Below are 20,010 nucleotides of genomic sequence, written 5' to 3'. Positions count from 1 at the left end.
ATATAATAAATAATAATGGTCCAAGTACTGAGCCTTGGGGAACTCCACTAGTGACGTCTCTATACATATATATTTATATAATCCCCCTCATTACAGTGCTGTGTGGGCGTACTGTGTGGGTGTACGGTGGGTGTGCTGTGCAAATGTAATGTGTGGGTGTACTGTGTAGGTATACAGTGTGGGCGTGTTGTGTGGGTGTAATGTGAGGAGGCCCCTGAAGCTATATACTCATACTATGTCCATAAATAGACTTATTCTGCTTTCTGAATTCCTCGTATACGTAATGTTAACTTTGGTGATATTTTTGGTTAATGGATTTATAGAAATGTGTAGATTGACTATAGATGTTTATGGATAGAGACGTTTCGGGGCTATACAGACACGTGCAGATCACACAGACACGCCACAGAGCCAAAGAGACACGCACAGGCTCACACACACACACACACACACACACTCACAAGCCTCCTCACAAAAACGTCAATATCTGGACACGAACGTCAACACAGTAATCCTCCCTCACCAGAAGCCTCAGTAACATATACTGTGTCTCTATAACTGTGACCCCACGTCCATTATAAGCAACTAAAATGATTCATCTGTAGTAAATTACCTTTACGATTATTTTGAGATACAACATTTTATCGTACCTCAGTTGTCGTTGACTTGTTGGGGATTTTGTGTTGACAGGTTACGTCACAACATTCAGAAGTCAGGTACAGAAACGACCATAGATCCACCTTCACGTGAGCATATTTTTTTTTTATCAAACGTTGGAATGCGATACTAAATCTAGACATTCACCATAACAATAATTGTGTAATAACGTTTAAATTTACTGCATGCGTCGATATGATAACTGCATTCATTGTGTTCCAGTAATTAAGGTCATGTAAAATATTTAACTAATTACATTCTTACCATAGACAGATACATACGGAGAGAGAGAGAGAGAGAGAGAGAGAGAGAGAGAGAGAGAGAGAGAGAGAGAGAGAGAGAGAGCAGATCGACGAAAATGCAGATTCATACAAAAAAAGAGAGACAAACACATACTGTATACTATACCGGGAGACAGGCAGAAATAGATATAGAGACACAAAGAAAGATAGACACAGAAAGAGAGAAAGAAAGAGAGTGACAGAAATAGATAAAATCAGAGAGAGAGAGAGACAGACAGACAGGCACAAAGAGAGATAGTCGGAGACAGAGATAAATTCTCCACCAGACATTTTCTTGGTTCCTCTTGGGATTTAAGTGTTTTTTTTTCTCACAGCTGCTCTGAACAGGATCGTCCACCTCTCTCTCTCTCTCTCTCTCTCTCTCTCTCTCTCTCTCTCTAAGTATACACGTCCACCAGTAAAATAACTGTTTAACTTTGCCAGTAATTATACAGTAATTATAACAAGTCTCATACTACAGTCAACATTATTATTCAGAGTGGAGCTTGCATGAGCTATGTTTAAATTAGAGATGAGAGAAAAACAAACATACAGAAAGAGAGAGAGAAGGAATGACAGAGAGACAGAGATAATGATGGATATACAGAAGGATTAGATAAAGACAGGGAGAATGATAAGACAGACAGAAAGATAGATAGTAATGTGGACAGTTAAACAGAGGGAATGATAGAGAGAGAAAGAAATACAGGGAGGAAAAACAAACAGAAAAGACAGGCAGATGGACAGAATGAAAGATAGTAAGAGAAAGAGACAGAATGAATGACAGTAAGACAGAGAATATTTATTACGTATAAATTACATTAAGAGAAGCAACAAACAACAATTATATCATCTTCACTACAAAACAAATTAATACAAAATATGAACATTAAAAGTCAGAGTAAATTTTAACTTTTAAGTTTGTTTTTGCTCACCAATAAATTTGTATTCTGGTGTTTGTTTAATGTTTTCGTTGTGGTTGTAATGGTCAGTCTTAGAAATAAAAGAAAAAAAAACCTATTTGTGTGTGTTTTATTACCATTTGTCATCTGTTCCTTGTTTTATATATTTTAATACATACACATATGCATTCATAAAAACACGCGCACACACACACATACAGATAAACACACACACACACATAAACACACATTCACTAAAACACGCACACAAACACACACACACACTTACACAAAGAAAGAAAGAAAAATCCAATATGCACATTCCAAAACACACACACATACAAGCAAACAAACATCCAACAAACACAGTAACACAGAGCACACACACACACACTCATCAGCATATACACACACCAGGTAACTCTCACAACCAACCAAGCGTGAATAAACAATCAAATGTAGATTTATGGATATCCAAAGATCCTGACATTGTGTTAGTGGATACGACCGCTAGATGTGTGAGATATCTTTAAAATAGAGAGATAGAGAGAATGAAATAGCGATAAAGTGAGAAGATAAGAGATAGAAAGAATGAGCTGGTTTAATACAAGTGTTTAAGGTTAGGTCAGCTTGGAGAACAATTTAAACCCTCTGACGATGTTTGTACAACACGTCAAGGTCTTGTTCTTTATCTGTATTAATCAATGGAGTCAGTCAATATCAGTGAACCTCGACATGTGCTGTTTTGTACCACTATCTGTTAGTGTCAACCACTACCACCACCTCGGAGGGTAAACCTTTCATGTGCAGCGGTGGACAAATAAGAAACAGTACTACGGAAGTCTTTCTGCGAGACCCAGCACCTGCTAATGGCCATGGACGAACACTTACAGAAAATGCTTTGGATACTAAGTGAATGAACAACATCTTACCCCATTGTCGCCTCTATAACTGGTTGTATATCACTGCACAAGGCAGTGTAGCACACAGCATTGTTCCTGCTGAGGCAGATCGTCGATGTTCCGTTGAATACTAAAACAATTAATTCACAATGACAGCAGTGAAGGAAGTAATGAAGAAATGTATATTTTAACTGTATTGTATATGTGACTGTCCCTTGAACAGTTTCTTTGGTCAAGTATGTCGTTGGCCATATAGGATTTAGTTAGTTTTAACTGTTGTTCGACTGTTATGTTGACTATTGTTATAAACTGGCGTCTTTAACTATGCTTAACTGTACCAATACAAAGAATCAGTTTTGTATGGCCTGAGCAGATGCTCGCTAAAAATTGCAGTATTTCTTTTTTTTTCTGTGAAAATCAACGGATTTCAGTCGAGTGCATGTTTCGGCGGATTCATTAGCTCATTATCATTTCATAGCAGAAAAAACCCAAACATTTTCCAAACTCTGAAATGCTTCCGTTTCTAAAATTCTAAGTGTTATAACATCCACGTGGACAATAGTGCACAATACAATAACATTATCTATGTTTTGTACTAGGTGATAATTATGATAATAAAAGTATATACTGTACGTAAGATTAAAGATAAAATTATTTATATTTGAAATATTTATACTTTTATGCAGGTAACGTAGTTTATAGCGATATTAAACATGTTTTAGGAAATTTTTAAAGATACCAATGAGACCAGCCCTTAAGGACGATCATCTTATTGAATGTGGAGCCATTTACACCGTTATCTCTGTTCCTGTGCCGGGTGAATATTATGAACCACCACAAACGATAATTGGACAAGCGTCTTATACGGTTTCAACTGCCCTCGGGCGATGAAAAAATCCCTGGGGGCAAGAATCCAAACCAAGTCGACCTCTGACCAACCCTGCCAGCTTTTACCGGTCGACTCTCAGAGATACAGTCGCTCGGTTCACCTCGGTCATAGGGATTTGTTATCATTTAAGTGCGCCGATTGAGAAACTTACTTACTACAAAAAGTTCTAATGTTATCCAAACCCTTAACCCAATGACTGCGCCAATCGGGAATTTAAGGTACCCCAGAAACACACACCAAAAAATGACATATGAAAGCTTTTTTTGTGTGTGAAAGTGAAGATATAAAATTTAAAAGCCATAAGGAACATATAAAACTCTGGATTCATGATGGTTGTCTGTCATTGAACAGAACTTTTAATGTTAATGTATTTTCTGGGATTGCCTGATTGTTTTACAGTAATGTTTGAATCTCGGCTAAAAACACGTTGTGGCTTTTTTTTGTCATTATATTAAGAACATAAATATATGCACGCCAACTAGTCGATGGCAGACTAATTGGCACTTAATGGTTAGCTAGTATAGAGATAAAGCCCCAGAGTGTGATATACAGTACTCTGTGGGCCTCGCCTGTCTTAACTTGTGTCGGCTTGCAACTGCTGGTGTCCGTGCACATATGTTATGTCAGCAGAGCACTGGTGAGTAGAGGTGAGAGCAATGTCACTCTAGTATGGCGTGACATAAACGTGATTATTATTTAAACGTGATTATTATTGCTTCGATGCTTATTCCTCTGGGTGATGGAATGAGCTGTAATCTCTAGGGATAAATAACCTATATTTTTATCAATATAATTGACAGTGGACAATGCAGGGTGGAGGGTAACTGGCAACTACTGAGTCGTGGTTGTTGTTTTGATGCAAGAGGTGGTTATGGAGACAAACGACGTGGTTGTGGTGGTGCAAAGGTGGGTTTTTATTATGCAAAGGGGGTGGTAAGCCCTTACGTAGTGAGCCGGGCTGTGGCGTCATTGGTGCGGATGAAGGGTCACTGAGGACATGACGAGGGGGGGAGAGGAGAGCGATGATGCATAAATTATTCCAAATCACCCCAAGATGATGATAAACAAGTTGAGTTGAGGATCCACCAGCCTTGTGTCTCATTCGAGAGTGTCTATCAATCATCAACTTCTCATTCTTAGTATGTTTTTTGGCCAAATGGGCCAGTTGTCTTAAGACGACAATAATGCGATTTCGATAAATCAACTGAAGACGATAATAGTTAAAAGGCTAGACAACAATCCACAAAAATCCAGGATTCAGGCAAAGTGTTCAGTCACGTAACAAATTTGAGATATCAAGTTTTCATTTAGTACCAAGGAAGTGATGTTACCAAAGGGGGAGGCAGAGCTAACGAATCTGATTTTTAAGTATGTCATCTGAAGGACTAGAAAGTTGGAGTCCTCTCATTAAACACACATCTATCGTTCTATGTCTTCACTATGCTCAGCCACGGTATTAAGACAGAGGAAATTTAGTATGCTTCTGTAAATTGTCCCGAGAATGCTGACGAACGTCTGTGTGTGCGAGGTCGACGCACACCTATAAGTGAACCAATGGCGCACGACGACAGTTTTTAACAGAGCTGAAATATATTATGGTTGTTACTTTTTTTGCAGGTGCACTTAACCCTTACCAGTAAGGGAAATCCTTTACCTCTGGCCAATGAAGACAAAGACTGTGTGTCTGAACCCTTTCTTTTCAATTCTAAAACCACACAAAAATAGTGAAACACTGGAGCACCTTACCTTTCGTCTTTATTCAAGATATCTTCAGAGGCAACTGAATTTACAGGGACTGAGAGTCTAGAGAGAGGCTTATATACGAGGGGTGACCATTGCATAACAACAGGTCAGGTCAAAAACATGGGATCCACTAATTCACACACCACCTCCACCGCACACGAAAGAAGAGCTTATAAAAAATGGACAACCTGACTTGACCTGACTTGTTACGTCGCCAATTTTTATAAGCTCTTTTTCGTGTGCGTTTGAGTTGGTGTGCGGATTAGTGGATCCCATGTTATTGACCTAACCTGATATGTAAGGCCACCCTTTGTATATAAGCCTCTCTCAGTCCTTGTAAATTCAGTTGCCTCTGAAGATATCTTGAATAAAGACGAAAGGTAAGGTGCTCCAGTGTTTCCCTATTCTTGTGTGGTTTTATTAAGATTTATCTTGTCCACGTTTCCATTGTGGATCTACACGAAATATATATACAGTATATATATCAATGGTTAAATGCACGCTAACTCTGTTCTTAATCTTTTATTCACGTCGTAAAGTATTATTAGAATCCGAGTCGTAAGTTTTTTTCCTGAAAACGATGACAACTGTGTTTTTACAGCTGTCGGTATTGTTATTATTATTATTATTATTATTATTATTATTATTATTATACACCTGAAAATATTATTAGTAGTAATGTTCAGCTGTTACTGTTGTTATTATCACGGTACAGCTGTTACTGTTGTTATTATCACGGTACAGCTGTTACTGTTGTTATTATCACGGTACAGCTGTTACTGTTGTTATTATCACTACAGCTGTTGTCGTTATTATTGTTTCTTTAAAAAATTGATATTTTTTGGTTCATAAATTATTATTCCTCGTGGCATATTATATTTTCCTTCCTTTGCCTTTGTTGGTCTTATAAAACACTCTGGGGCTTTCCGCTCTGTACGTAATTTCCTTTGTTTGTCTCTTTGTATACTTTTATCTTTTCTTGTTTGTGTTTATATAATTATTCATATTTAAGTTTTCTCTTTCGTTGTTGCTGTTATTATTTTATCTTTTATATTTTTTAACTTTGGAAATAAATCTTGGTGAAAGTTTTAATACAATATTTAATCTGAGAGTTAAGAATTATGTGAAGGCGTTACAACTAATATCTTAAGTGTATGTGTGTAAATGTGTATTTTAGTGTGTTTTATGTATGTTTTAAGTGAGGTTTAAGTGTGTTTTAACTGAATTTAAGTGTGTTTTAAGTGTGGTTTATGTGAGTTTCAAGTGTGTTTTAATATAGATTTCAGAAACGACAAAGACATTATTCTTAAAGATAAATTGTTATAGTTTTAATGCCAGGTTATTAATAATTACTTTTATTATTATTACTATTAATAAGGTGTAACTGTACCTCCAAGTAACAAGTCATTATAATAGTTCATTTCTAAATCAAACGGATAATAACATTGTCAGAAAAAGATTACCGGATTATCCAAAGCGAAAAATTAATATAATAGTTACATAACACACTTGACCCAGAGGCTATGATCCTCTAAAATTAAATAAAATGAAGCTCAATTATTCTAATCCCTGCTCGTAGAAAGTAATGGATGAAAGATAAAGAGATAAAGAGAGAGAAAGAAAGATAGAGGGAGATATATAGAGAAACAAGGTGAGAAAATTTATATACTTAAGAGAGATTGATAGATATAGAGACATAGAGAGAGAGAGAGAGAGAGGAGATAAACAAGAGAGATAAAGGAAGATTTAGAGAAAAAAGGAGATAGAGAAAGAGAGAATATATATAAATAACTAGGAGAGATAAGGATAGACATAGAGAAAGTGAAAGAGATAAACGAAAAAGAAAACAGAGAGGAAAAAGAGACCGAGACAAAGAAAGATATAACGAGAGAAAAAGAGAGAAGAAATAAATAGCTAAGAGAGATATGGATACACAAGGGAAAGAGGAAGATAGATAGGATAAAGAAAACATAGAGAGAATTGAGAGACATAAGAGAAAAAGCGAGAAGAGATACAGAAGGAGGACATGAGAGATATACAGAGAAAGATGAAGAGTGAGAGGAGATAAGTAATGAGAGAATAAACGAAAAAATAGAGAGATAAAGAAAGAAAGGAGTAAATAAAACAGACACAATAAAAGAGAGAGAGAGATGAAAGGGGACAAAAATAAACAGAGATAAAACAGTAATTAAATGGATAAGAAAAAGAATATACACGATGCCAAAAAAATGAGTAAAGAGAAAAGGAAACACAAAGAGAGAGACGGGGAGATAAAATAATGACAAAGAAAGTGAAATAGAGAGAAAAGAGGATAAGCCAAATGCTAAACAAAGAGAGAAAATGAGAAATAAAGAGAGAAAAAGAACAAAAAAAAGGCGAACTGTGGAGAAATAGAGAAATGGAGAAATATCCAGAAACAAAGAAAAACGTAATGAAAAGAAAGAAAGAAAAAAAAAGCCAATAAATATCTCACTCACAATAATAATTCTCCAGGAATAATAACATTTCCTTCTCAAACAAAAGGTTGATACAATATAACTTTTTTTTTTTATTTCACCTGTAAGATCCACTTCATTAAACACCTTTCGTGCAAGATGTGAACAAAAACATAAAACGAACACGCGACCATAACAAGGGAAGCAGTATCATAGGTGGCCGGATAGAACGTTGGCTCGTATATTATAGGTGACCGGATATCATAGGTGAATGGACAAAATAGGTGGCCGGATATAACTGCTGACCAGATATAGTAGGTGACCAGATGTTACAAGTAGCCGGTTATAATAGGTGACCGGTTATAACAATTGGCCAGTTATAATAGGTGACCGGATATAACAATTGGCCGATTACAATAGATGACCGGATATTCTGTGTAACCAAATAAACTTTTCACCGGATTAAACAAGTTGCCAGATATAAAATATGATTAGATATATCAAGTAGCCGGATATACCAAGTGAACCGGAAAATAGGAGGTCACCAGCCTGGGTCATTAAAACAGCTGAACTGTAACCTTGATTAATAACAAAAATAACCATTGATTGTTATTATGGTTATAGTCAGGTAGAGTGTGTTATTTTTTCATTGTTGTTTGTGTTATTATACATAGTTATTTACTTGGATAATTTTATATTGATTGAGTATATAATGTTGATATTTCTGTGTATATGTGTATGCGTGTGTGAGCAAACACAGTGGTGTAATGCGTCTGGTGTGGCAGCATTATGTTAGTGTTAAGGTGCAAGCACTGCTTGTTCCTCTCGCTTTCAGTTACCGCCGCTGGCTAGCCCTCGTGGCGAACAGGGAAGCAATTTCCAATTAGTCTTCCCTGCCAGTACACAGCCCCTTTACCATCAAGACTCCCACTGTGCTTCCTCGTGGCAACACACGGTAACTGGGTGCTTCGTGGGCCTACGCTAGACCAGCAGGGGATCTCGGAGCAGGAGTGGGCCCCGGAGGAACGGCGCAAAGGCCTGCAGACATGTGGACAAGTCCTGGCACCTACCAACCACTGCCCCGTTGCTTTGTGGAGTAAACTTGGTAGGTATAAGGCTAAGGGAGTAAAGCCCGAATGAAAAATCTGCGGTGGAGTCCCACATCAGGCAGACATGCTTTCAGAGGTCCAACAAGACCCCAACGGCAGTATAAGCGGAAGAGGTGATCACCATGGGAACCCAACGAACATACCGGCGGACGAAGGCAATACTTGATGGACAGGCTACTAGGGAGGAAACCCCCCAAAATGGTCTATCGGTAGTCCATTGTAACTCTCCCTCTCCACAGTCGTTTGCACCACTGAATTAGGAAAAGGGAGAGCCAAGATGTGTGGTTGCAGCCTGCACTCCTGCCTCACCACATAAATCAACTCAAGTGCAGCCATCGTCCAGCTCATCACACCTCTCATCATCATCAAAACCACTATACCCCAAAAATTTTCCTATGGCGACGGATCAGTGGCGACCGGAACAGGCAGAGATGACTACCGGGAGTCTCTAGTCACAACTCTGCACATGGGCGGCATAGATAAGATGGTCGTTTATGCACTAGAATCTAGGCAGAAGTGCAATCCGGTCCAGTCTGTGCGACTGAGTAGCCCTTTCGAGGAGCCACTTTGCTCACCCCACATGGGGATGGGGCTAGAAAAGGTGCCCTAAACATAGCCGGCCCAAAAGAACCAACCTGACTGGGCAACCGCGCCCAGGAAGGTCATCCTTATGCGGTCGAAAACACAATCATAATCACAAATCCAAACAAAAACATACTATATAACGTCTTATGGTCGCAGCGTGGAATGTCAGGACCTTTCTAGATACTGGCACAAATGAACATCCTAAAAAAAAGAACCGCCCTTGTGGCAAAAGAATTGAATAGTTAGAAAATCGACATAGCTGCCATTAGTGAGTCCCATCTCCCAGACGAGAGCTGACTCACAGAACGGGAATCTGGCTATACCTTCTTCTGGAAGGGTTAGCCTTCTGGGAAAGAAACCGCATTTATGGAGATGGCTTTGCTATCGGCTAAAGCATCCTACACAGGTTAATTGAAATGCCTTTTGGGAACAACGAATGCCTCATGACGCTCAGAGTCCCACTGAATCACTCATGTCATGCCTTTTTCATTATTGCATATGCCCCAACACTGGATGCAGAGGATATAATCAAGGAGGTATTTTAAACTGACCTTGACAGAGTGCTTACCTCTTTCCACAGAGAAGATAAATTTGTGCTTCTTAGTGACTTCAATGCCAGAGTTGGCAGAGGTGCTGACATTTGGCAGGGGAATCATAGGGAGAAATGAACTAGGCAAGTGTAATCCCAACAGCCTATTCCTACTCAGCAAATGTGCTGCACACAACCTCACTATCACCAATACCTTGTTTAGGCAGGCCGACAACTTCAAGGGTTCGTGGCAACACCCACGATACAAACACTGGTATCTCATTGACTACATCATTGTCAGAGAAAGAGAACGCCGACACTGCGACACTGATCATCGGCTAGTTAGTGCCATGCTCACACTTCACGTCGCCCCAAAATGGCGAAGACAGCAAGCCTCTAGGACAGTGGTTCTTAACCTGGGGGGCGTCAGTAATTTCCAGGGGGGCGCAATCCCTAGGGAAAAAATAGGAATTTCTCTAATTATAATTTTTATTCTCTTAACAAGAGCGTGGGCTAATATTGAGAAGTTTATGAAAAAATGCAAAAGTATCATCTTATAACTTTAGCTTTCTATAGGCTACTTTTTTGACTTAGGGCTTACCATTTTCTATACTTATTGACCCCCCTCCCTATCCCTTGAAACCCATGGGGGGGGGGGGGGTTAACTCGTCCTGGACCTGTATACTGCTCGTTGGTGACTGGTGAGCCCCGTTCTCTCCCAGTCTTCTGCGCATGTCTGTGGCAATAATTCCTTTTCTCTCACATTTATTCAGTTAAGGCTGTTTAGGTTTGTTTTATCCCAGTTGTTATATTTACCTAAAAATAGTAAGCAGCCATAAGTTTATTGGTGAATTGTGAACACGCATGTGTTGCTCTGTTGTTATTCGCAAGTTTTGAATTCCTTTTGTATTTTATCAGAAGTTGGTGCTGCTTAAAATCATGTGGTGGTAACAGGTGGTTATGATAAAGTTGTATTTATGATGATATTGATTTGTTTCTTAATAATCATGTGTTTATGATCATGATGTGTTTACTATAATGTTGTGGTGTTTGTTAATATTTACTTAATAATTATGTGGTGGTGTTTATGATCATGTAGTGGTGCTTCTGATCATGTTGTGATCATTGATGTTTGTTAATAATCATGTGGCGTTTATGATCATGTGATGTTTGTTAATGATATGGTGGTGTTTATGATCATATATGATTGTAGTCACTTGTAGTGTTTACGAACTTTACGATCATATGTTTGTTATTGATCATGTGGTTGCGATCATCATGATGTTTTGGTGTTCATGAGCACGTGGTGATGTTTATTTTACCTTACACGTGGTGATGTTTATCTTACCTTACACGTGCCTTATGTTTTGTTCACAGATTTGTGTTGGCCAACAGCACATCAAATTATTCGCAATGAGTGCAAAGAAGCGGAAGTATCTTGACGAATATATTCGATTTGGATTTGTGTCTCTCCAAAAGGGTGACACAGAGGTCCCCCAGTGTGTGATATGTTACAAGACTCTGAGCAATGATGGAATGCGGCCCTCACGCTTGGAACGCCACTTGAGGACAACACATCCTGCTCTAGCTGACAAGCCCAAGGCATTCCTTGAAACAAAAAGACACTCCTTGAAGCAAGTGAAGTTGGACGGCAGTGGGGCATTTCGGCAACAAACTTCAAAGGTTGTTGAGGCTTCCTATGAGATCGCCTTGTTGATTGCAAAGAGCAAGAAGAGCCATAACATCGGAGAGTTTCTCATAAAACCAAGCATACTCCGTGCAGCAGATCTCGTTCTGGGGAAAGATAGTGCAAACAAGCTTTCCCAAATTTCACTATCAAACGATACAGTCAAGGGAAGGATCGATGAATTGTCTCAACACATCAAAGATCAAATTCTCGACCAAGTAAGAGATTCTCCTGTTTTTGCCATCTAGTGCGACGAAACGACTGACATCGCTCAGTGTTCTCAGCTACTGATGTATGCTCGTTTCGTGTCAGGCAACAGTGTAAAAGAGGAAATGCTGTTCTGTCACCCCATGGAAAGTTGTACAACAGCAGCAGCTATTTTTCATGATGTATCAAACTTCTTTCAAGAAAACCAACTTTCGTGGGACTCGCTGGTAGGGGTGTGCACTGATGGAGCTCCAGCCATGCTTGGTCTGCAGTTTCGATTCATTACAAAGGTGAAAGAAAAAATCCGTCTGTTGTAGGTACACACTGCATACTTCATCGTGAATCCTTAGTATCCAGAACTTTACCTGCTGAAATGAGGGATGTCCTGAACGTGGCTATCAAGGTAGTCAACTTTATCAAAGCTGGAGCCTTAAACAGTCGTCTCTTCAAACTGCTGTGTAAGGATATGGAATCTGAACATGAAACCTTGCTTTGTCACACAAACGTACGATGGCTATCAAAGGGGAACATGCTTGGACGGCTTTATGAACTACGAGAAGAAGTAGCAATATTTCTTGATTCGAAGCAGAGGGCAGATCTGCATGACAAGTTCCAGTCTGAAGGCTTTCAGCTATCTCTAGCTTACCTGGTGGACATCTTCGAAGCGTTGAATGCTCTCAACCTTAAGCTACAAGGGAAAAACATCAACATCATCATGCACCACGACACCATTCGAACCTTCATGGCCAAACTCGACCTCTGGAAGTGTCGAATTCAGCAGGGAAATACAGCCAGTTTTAGTAACTTGGATTCTGCTCTCATTCACGGTAACCTTGATTCTGAGTTAAAGAAACAAATAATCACTCATCTAACTGACTTGAAAACAGAATTCATCAGATACTTCCCAGAGATAGATGAGAAGCGTGAAGCCTGGAAATTCATCAGGAACCCATTTCAATGTGAAGTAGCTGATGTTTCGGATGAAGTGCAAGAGGAGTTTCTTGAGTTGAAGTTCAACTCCACAGCTAAGGAAGACTTCAAAGAACTGGATCTTGAGACGTTCTGGGTCAAGTACCTTCCTGTTTACCCTCTGATCTCACATCAGGCTCTTCGGATTCTAACTATGTTCGGATCCACGTATCTTTGTGAAGCTGCATTTTCCACGCTCGTTGCTGTCAAGACCAAGTACAGAAACAGGCTGAACGTTGAAGGGGATTTACGTTGTGCACTCTCTGGCATTCAACCACGCATTCAAGATCTAGTAGCTAAGAAGCAGTGTCAAGTATCTCACTAATTTATACTCAATAAAAAGACTAAAAACACAATATTTTTCATTTTTCTTTAAAATCTGGGAGGAAATTTTATTCATAGATGCAAGGGCGGCATGGAGGGAAGGACCAATTCCTAGAGAGGGCGTGGTAGTAAAAAGGTTAAGAACCACTTCTCTAGGAGAAGTTTTAACACTAAGCGTCTGGAGGATCCAGCGGTAGCACATGGGCTGGAAAACAACCCGACAACAAACAATCCAAATCCCAGTGCCGAATGGGATATTCTCGACACTGTCATGACAAAAACCTGCAGAGAAAACCTCGGCCAGATCGAAAGAATATTCAAGAACTGGTTTGATGAAAATGACCCAGCAATCAATGTACTCGTCGATGATAAACGTGCTGCTTTAACTGACTGGAAGAACAACCCTCAGTCTCGGACCAAAGCTGATACCTTCCACAAGAATAAGGTGGCAACCCAGAGCGAACTTCGCAATCTAAAGAACGAATAGTTGAAAATAAAGCATGTGAAACACAAACACTTGCAGATTAACATAAGATGCACAATTTTTTTCAATTCCACAAAAAACGTTTTATGGGACAATCTATCATGGCACTGCCCCACTCCGCTCATCCGATGGTAACTTCCTAATTAAAGATGAAGAAGGCATTCTTCAGAACTGGAAAAATTACTAATACTCAACGGAAACACCGATGTAGATGTCCTAACTATCCAGCAGGTCCATCAGCATCCAGAGCTGGGTCAGCTCAGCTATCCTTCATCGCTGTAAGAAGTAGCTACTGCCATCAAACAGATGAAAAATAACAAAGCCTCATGGCCTAATGGAATCCCAGCCGAGGTGTATATACCAGGAGGACCTTTACTTACCAGCCGTCTCCACTCTCTCTGGGAGAGTATATGGGAAAAGGAGGAAATCCCCCAAGCTCTTAAAGATGCCTCCATTGTCAATATATATAAGAACAAGGGAGACCAGCCAGACTGTGGCAACTACCGCGGGATCTCGCTGCTGTCCGTAGTTGGCAAGATTATCGCCCAAGTCCTCATAAACAGACTTCTTCCTGAGGCGAAAAACTTTCTCCCAGAATCTCATTGTGGCTTTAGACCATTACGTGGCACCACTCACATGTTCTTTGTTACCCGCCAGTTAAAGTAAAATGCAAAGAACAGCATTGTGACCTCCACATGGTCTTCATCGACCTAACCAAGGCCTTCAACTTGGTAGCAGGGAAGCTCTGGCAGACCCTCAGCCGTTTTGGCTGCCCACAAAAATTCATCGCTATTGTGAGGTAACTCTACGATGGCATGAACGGGCAATGTCCTGCGCAATGGCACCCAGTCTGAGTTCTTCCCCATCCAAACGGGGGTAATACAGGCATGTGTACTGGCACCAACTCTCTTTTCTATTTTCTTGACTGCCTTACTTACTCGTGCCAGTGCCAATTTAGCCGGTGGGGTGGACATCAAGTACCGTATGAAGGGGCTTTTCAACAGAAGATGAGTCCAGGCAGGGACAGAGGAGTTGGCAGCTTCCATTTCTGAACATCAGCATGCAGATGATCTCACCCTTGTCGATCATACTGAACGCGACCTACAGGAGTTCTTGAACACCTATGCAGATGCATATGCACACTTCGGCCTTGAGATGAATGTGCAGTAGGCCACAAGAATTATTATACAATTACGGTTAGTGTTTGAGACAAAATATCTGGCAACACTGTCCAGAACAGAACAGACAAAATTACAAAATGACCTGTAAATTATGTTTTATTCCTACATATATGTTATAAATACATTTGTTGTGAATGTTTTACTAGTGTCTTGTGTTTATATTATAAGTTATATATTGTATCCAATGGTACCATAAACTTGTTGCCGAATGGGATTGCAGTTATCACACAGCTCCCTCCTCCTCCCCCACTTTTTCTCTTACCCTACTTTTTTTTACTGATGTTTGGGTTAGTAAAGGAAAGAAGAGGAGTAAATAGAAAAATGAAGGAAAAACAAAAAATAGTTAGAGATAACAGGAAGGCTATAGGTAGAAAAATAAATCGTGGTGAAGTTTAACTCCAAGATTATTATAAGGTATTGGCCAGTAGAGTTATTACCGAGATAAGAAAAGCAAAGAGGACCATTTTTATTTATTATATACAGAACCGACATAGATATCGTCGTAGACAACAACATAAGTAAATTTGCTGACGACACTAAAATAGGGCGTGTAATTAAATCTGACGGTGACTCAGCAAAACTACAGGAAGATCTGAACAAATTTTTCAGATCGTATTTAAAATTGCAGATGAAATTCAATGAGGACAAATGTAAAGTACTTAGTCAGGGAGATGTAAACAGAGAAACCAAATATCAGATGAACAACGATGTTTTAGAGAAATCCGAATGTGTATTTGCTCGAAACAAAGCTAATGAAGCACTTGGGTTCATACACAGGAGTGTTAGTTACAAGACTAGAGAGGTCATCCTAAAACTATATCTTGCGCTTGTGAGACCTCACTTGGATTAAGCAGTTCAATTCTGGTCACCGTATTACAGAATGGATATAGAATCCCTCGAAGAATTCAGAGGAAAATGACAAGACTAATCCCGGGCATTAGGAACCTTGAGTACAGAGACAGGTTAAAGCATCTTAATTTGCACTCCCTCGAGAGACGTAGAGTGAGGGGCGATATGATAGAGGTGTATAAATGGAAGTCAGGGCTAAGCAAAGGGGGCATTACAAAGGTACTCAAGCTATCCAACCAGGAGCGAACTCGTAACAATGGTTTTAAATTAGACAAATTTAGATTTAGGCGCGAAATAGGTAAACATTGGTTTGGAAATAGAGTAGAGGATGAATGGAATAAGTTACCAAACATCATCATTAACGTGAATACGCTGGATAGCTTCAAACATAGGTTGGATGGATATACTGTATGAGCAATAGGAGTTGGGTGTAAATGGGACTGCCCAGTATAGGCCAAAAGGCCCGCTGCAGTTTCCTCCATTCTTATGTTCTTAAGTCCCTGGTTGCTAATCTGACTTTCTGCCTCATTTACACACAATTGCTGGGTTTCAATTGTTTCTCTTACTTTGACAACACAACATACATATATTGTTTCTCACTATTGATTTTTTCTTGTATTGATGGTCCTTTATTATTATTATTATTATTTTTTATTTACCCCCGACCCTTATGTGGGTCTTGACCTGTGCCCGGTGGGCTACCACCTTCAAGAACATCACCACCACTAATGTCACCACCACCATCACCATCACCACCTCCAACACGAACACCACCACAAAAATCACCACCATCATCACTACGACCACCCCCACAAACACAACCACCACTACCACTATCATAAGGTGGTGGGTCTCATCCCTCAATATTCCCAGAACTTGTCTGTAAGTCCATGAGTACTAGCTGCTTACTGAAGCATGTGTGTGTGTGTGTGTGTGTGTGTGTAGGGGTTAATGAGTTACAGCTGGCGAGGGAAAACTTGTTTGTTAAAGAAGAATTTTTGATGAGTTTTGTACTGTGTGCGTGTGTGTACAGTAAGTCTATTTAGGTCAAGTATGGTGTGGTAGTGAATATCTATCTATCCGTCCGTCCGTCCGTCTGTCTGTCTGTCCTTACTAATGTCGTGAGGCAGGAGAGATAGAGAGAGAGAGAAAGAGGGAAGACGCAAATATTGAGGGAAGAAGGTGATAAACGATTTAATTATGCCAGAAACAATAGAATGACACAAAGGGAAATGAAGAGGAAATGAAGGAAAGTGATAAGAAGAATGGTAACCTATTGGACGATATCTGGGAAGAGGGAGAACGAATGGAAGCGGAAAACAGCTAAGCATTATGAAAAAAAATTAACCTAAGAGAAAATGTTGATATAACGTATTTCATGGAGTTAATAGGTGGGTTTACCTCTAATAATTACTAAAGTTAAGAAATGAAGAGCATTATCGCATAATTCAACCCACCTAGATTTAAAGGATTAGTTCGTATAAAATGTCAATAAACACGGTAATCCTTTTCGTCTGTTTAATACAACAAATGGGTAGGGGGACTGTACACCTCTGCCCTTTATATACAAGGGATTAAATTATCCAACAACTTATATTATGAAAAAAATATATATATTCACGTAATTATAAATCTTCAGGAATATAAGTGATCAGGGGTCCACTTTATTGATTTGTGCTTCCTGTTGACAGTAGAGTTCATTTCCTCCAGGAGATATAAAGGCATCCTTGTTCATACTGTTAGCACAAATTGACTTTTTTTTTCCTAGCAGGAGAGACAAGGACATCTTTTTACATCCTGCTGACAATAGAAACTGAGTTTATTTCTCGCAGGAGAGGCAAGGACGCATCTTTTTTATCTACTTGACTGCAGAAACTCAGTTTACTGCTCCCTGAAGAGACAAAAACACCCCCTGGCGGCTGGAGTCAGCTGATGGATCCAACACAGTTTGTACGACATTCAGAAAGGCTGCTTCAGTACTTGTTTTCATATGTAAATTCATGTCTTTCAATGATGTTTTTTATCATTTTTGCTGACAGAACCATACCCCCGAAAATTTTTCTTGTATTAAACAGTAAATAATAGTCGCTGTAATGCATAGTGCAAATAACGTGTTTTGGGAATTCACCGAACCATTCTGATAAACATATTTCTGATTAAATGTCAACAAAGATGCAAATAATTTTTTTAAATGAAATCTTTGTTGATTGTCACACAAATAAATGATTTCCAACTGTTAATAAATTGAAGTATTTATTTAAAGATAGAATCTCTCTCTCTCTCTCTCTCTCTCTCTCTCTCTCTCTCTCTCTCTCTCTCTCTCTCTCTCTCTCTCTCTCTTTCTAGCTTTGTTGTGAATGTCATGGTGCTGTTGTAAATGACGCATCGCTGTAATCTGGCCGAGTTAAGGTGTGGTTGTGAATGTGGTAATGTTGAAAATATAACAAGGTTGTATATGTGGTTGAATGTATAAATGTGGTTGTTGTAAATGTGGGAGTGTTGTAGATGTGGTAGTGTTGTAATTGTGGCAGGGTTGTAAATGTGTTAGTCTTGTAAATGCGAGGAGGTTGAAAAATGGTAACATTGTAAATTTGGCGTTGTTGGAAATGTGGTAGGAGTGTATATGTAGTTGTGTTGCAAATATGATAGGGTTGTAAACGTGGTTTTGTTGTAAATGTGATGGGTTGTAAATGTGGTAGTGTTGTAAATGTGACGGGGTTGTAAATGTGATTAAAGTAATTAAAGTGAGATTAAGACCTGACCCAACAGAGGTCGCCAGCCGGCGACACGACATAAGAACATAAGAAAATAAGGAGTCTGCAATAGGCCGGTTGGCCTGTGCATGGCAGCTCCTGTCGAGAGTTAATACCACTCTCTATCATCCATGAATCTGTCTAGCCTCCTTTTAAAACTTTCCAGCATTCCACCACTTGCTACAAAGTTGCTAAGCTTGTTCCACTCGTCCATCACCCTATTTGTGAACCAGTTCCTTCCTATCTCCCTCCTAAACCTAAACTTATCCAACTTAAATCCGCTGCTCCGAGTCCTATCCTGCTCGGATATTATAAGAACTTTATCTATATCTCCTTTATTGATCCATTTCACCCACTTAAATACTTCTATTATATCTCCCTGCACTCTTCGTCTTTCTAAGGAATGCAAGTTTAGTTTCTTTAATTTATCTTGTTTTGGAAGGTTTCTAAGTCCCCAAATCATTTTGGTCATTCTTCACTGCACTGACTCCAGTGAATTGATATCCATTCTATAATAAGGGCACCAGAACCGAACAGCATAATCGAGGTACGACCTGACTAGCGCAAGATATAGTTGCAATATGACCTTTGCACTCTTATTACTTACATTTCTAGATATAAAACCCAATACTCTCTTTGCCTTCTTTCGACCATTAACGCACTGTTTTCTAGGCCGTAGGTCCGGGCTTACAAGTACCCCGAAGTCTCTTTCACAAGTCGACTTCTCTAAGGCTGTTGTTAAGGCTGTATACATTGACAATATTTGTTCTTCCAATATTAAGTACGCTGCACTTGCTGGTGTTGAATTTCATTTGCCATTTTTCTGACCACTCCTGCAGTTTATTTAAATCCTCCTGTAGTGCATTTGCACCCTGCCCTGAATTAATCTGCCACCCTATTTTTTTGTCACCCGCAAACAGGCTTATGTCACTGCTGACCTTGTTAATTAGGGAAGCTGCCCTCCAGCCAGTACACCTGACACCTGGCCAGACACACCCAGGGTAATAATTAAGAAGCATTGCTGACTGGCTTACCATGATGAGCGACATAACCGTGTTAACTCAAGAAACTACCCTACCAGCCAGCACCACACACTGATCAAACACAAGCTGTCTAGTCACACCCAGATTAGTGACGATATCTGCCAGCCTGACACCTCCAATATAAGGGGACTGCAGCTCCTTCCATGAGACAGACAGGTAGAGACAGAACTCAGAGCCAGACGGAGTCACACTCGTCACAAGTTAAGGTCAGGAGGGGGACTTCCCTTCCCTGCACCTAGTCCCCAGCTAACAGAGTTTCCCACAAGAAACAGAATCCAGCAACCGCCAGGACCACTCTTCAGTAGTACCAGGCTCTGCAGACAAAAACCCCAGCCGCTGGGCCTCCCTCAGGTCACACGTGAGTCATTGTCAGAGTGATCCATGGGGTGAGTTACTTACGGTGGGAAGTGTATCTATTTCATGTTTGTGTCTGGGAGTCAGTGTCTAATAACGTCATTATAATGATCTATCAATGTGTCCA

At 39.7% G+C, this 20,010-nt stretch overlaps 1 protein-coding gene across 1 annotated transcript; it reads left to right on the top strand.

The window, feature by feature from the left end:
• Positions 1-11,445: 11,445 nt before the first annotated feature.
• LOC121866095 (protein ZBED8-like) lies at positions 11,446-11,967 on the top strand. Its single transcript, XM_042365693.1, has one exon. The coding sequence runs from the start codon at positions 11,446-11,448 to the stop codon at positions 11,965-11,967; it is 522 nt and encodes a 173-aa protein (XP_042221627.1).
• The last annotated feature ends 8,043 nt before the right edge of the window (positions 11,968-20,010 follow it).

This window comes from Homarus americanus, unplaced genomic scaffold (assembly GCF_018991925.1).
Source record: "Homarus americanus isolate GMGI-L3 unplaced genomic scaffold, GMGI_Hamer_2.0 scaffold32583, whole genome shotgun sequence".
Taxonomy (NCBI): Eukaryota; Metazoa; Arthropoda; class Malacostraca; order Decapoda; family Nephropidae; genus Homarus; species Homarus americanus.
The sequence above is the reverse complement of the archived record's forward strand: the minus strand, read 5'-3'. Positions and strand labels throughout refer to the sequence as shown.

Bases quoted from the DNA above. Each gene is read 5' to 3' on its own strand.
- LOC121866095 (XM_042365693.1), top strand. From the start codon at position 11,446: ATGAGTGCAAAGAAGCGGAAGTATCTTGACGAATATATTCGATTTGGA.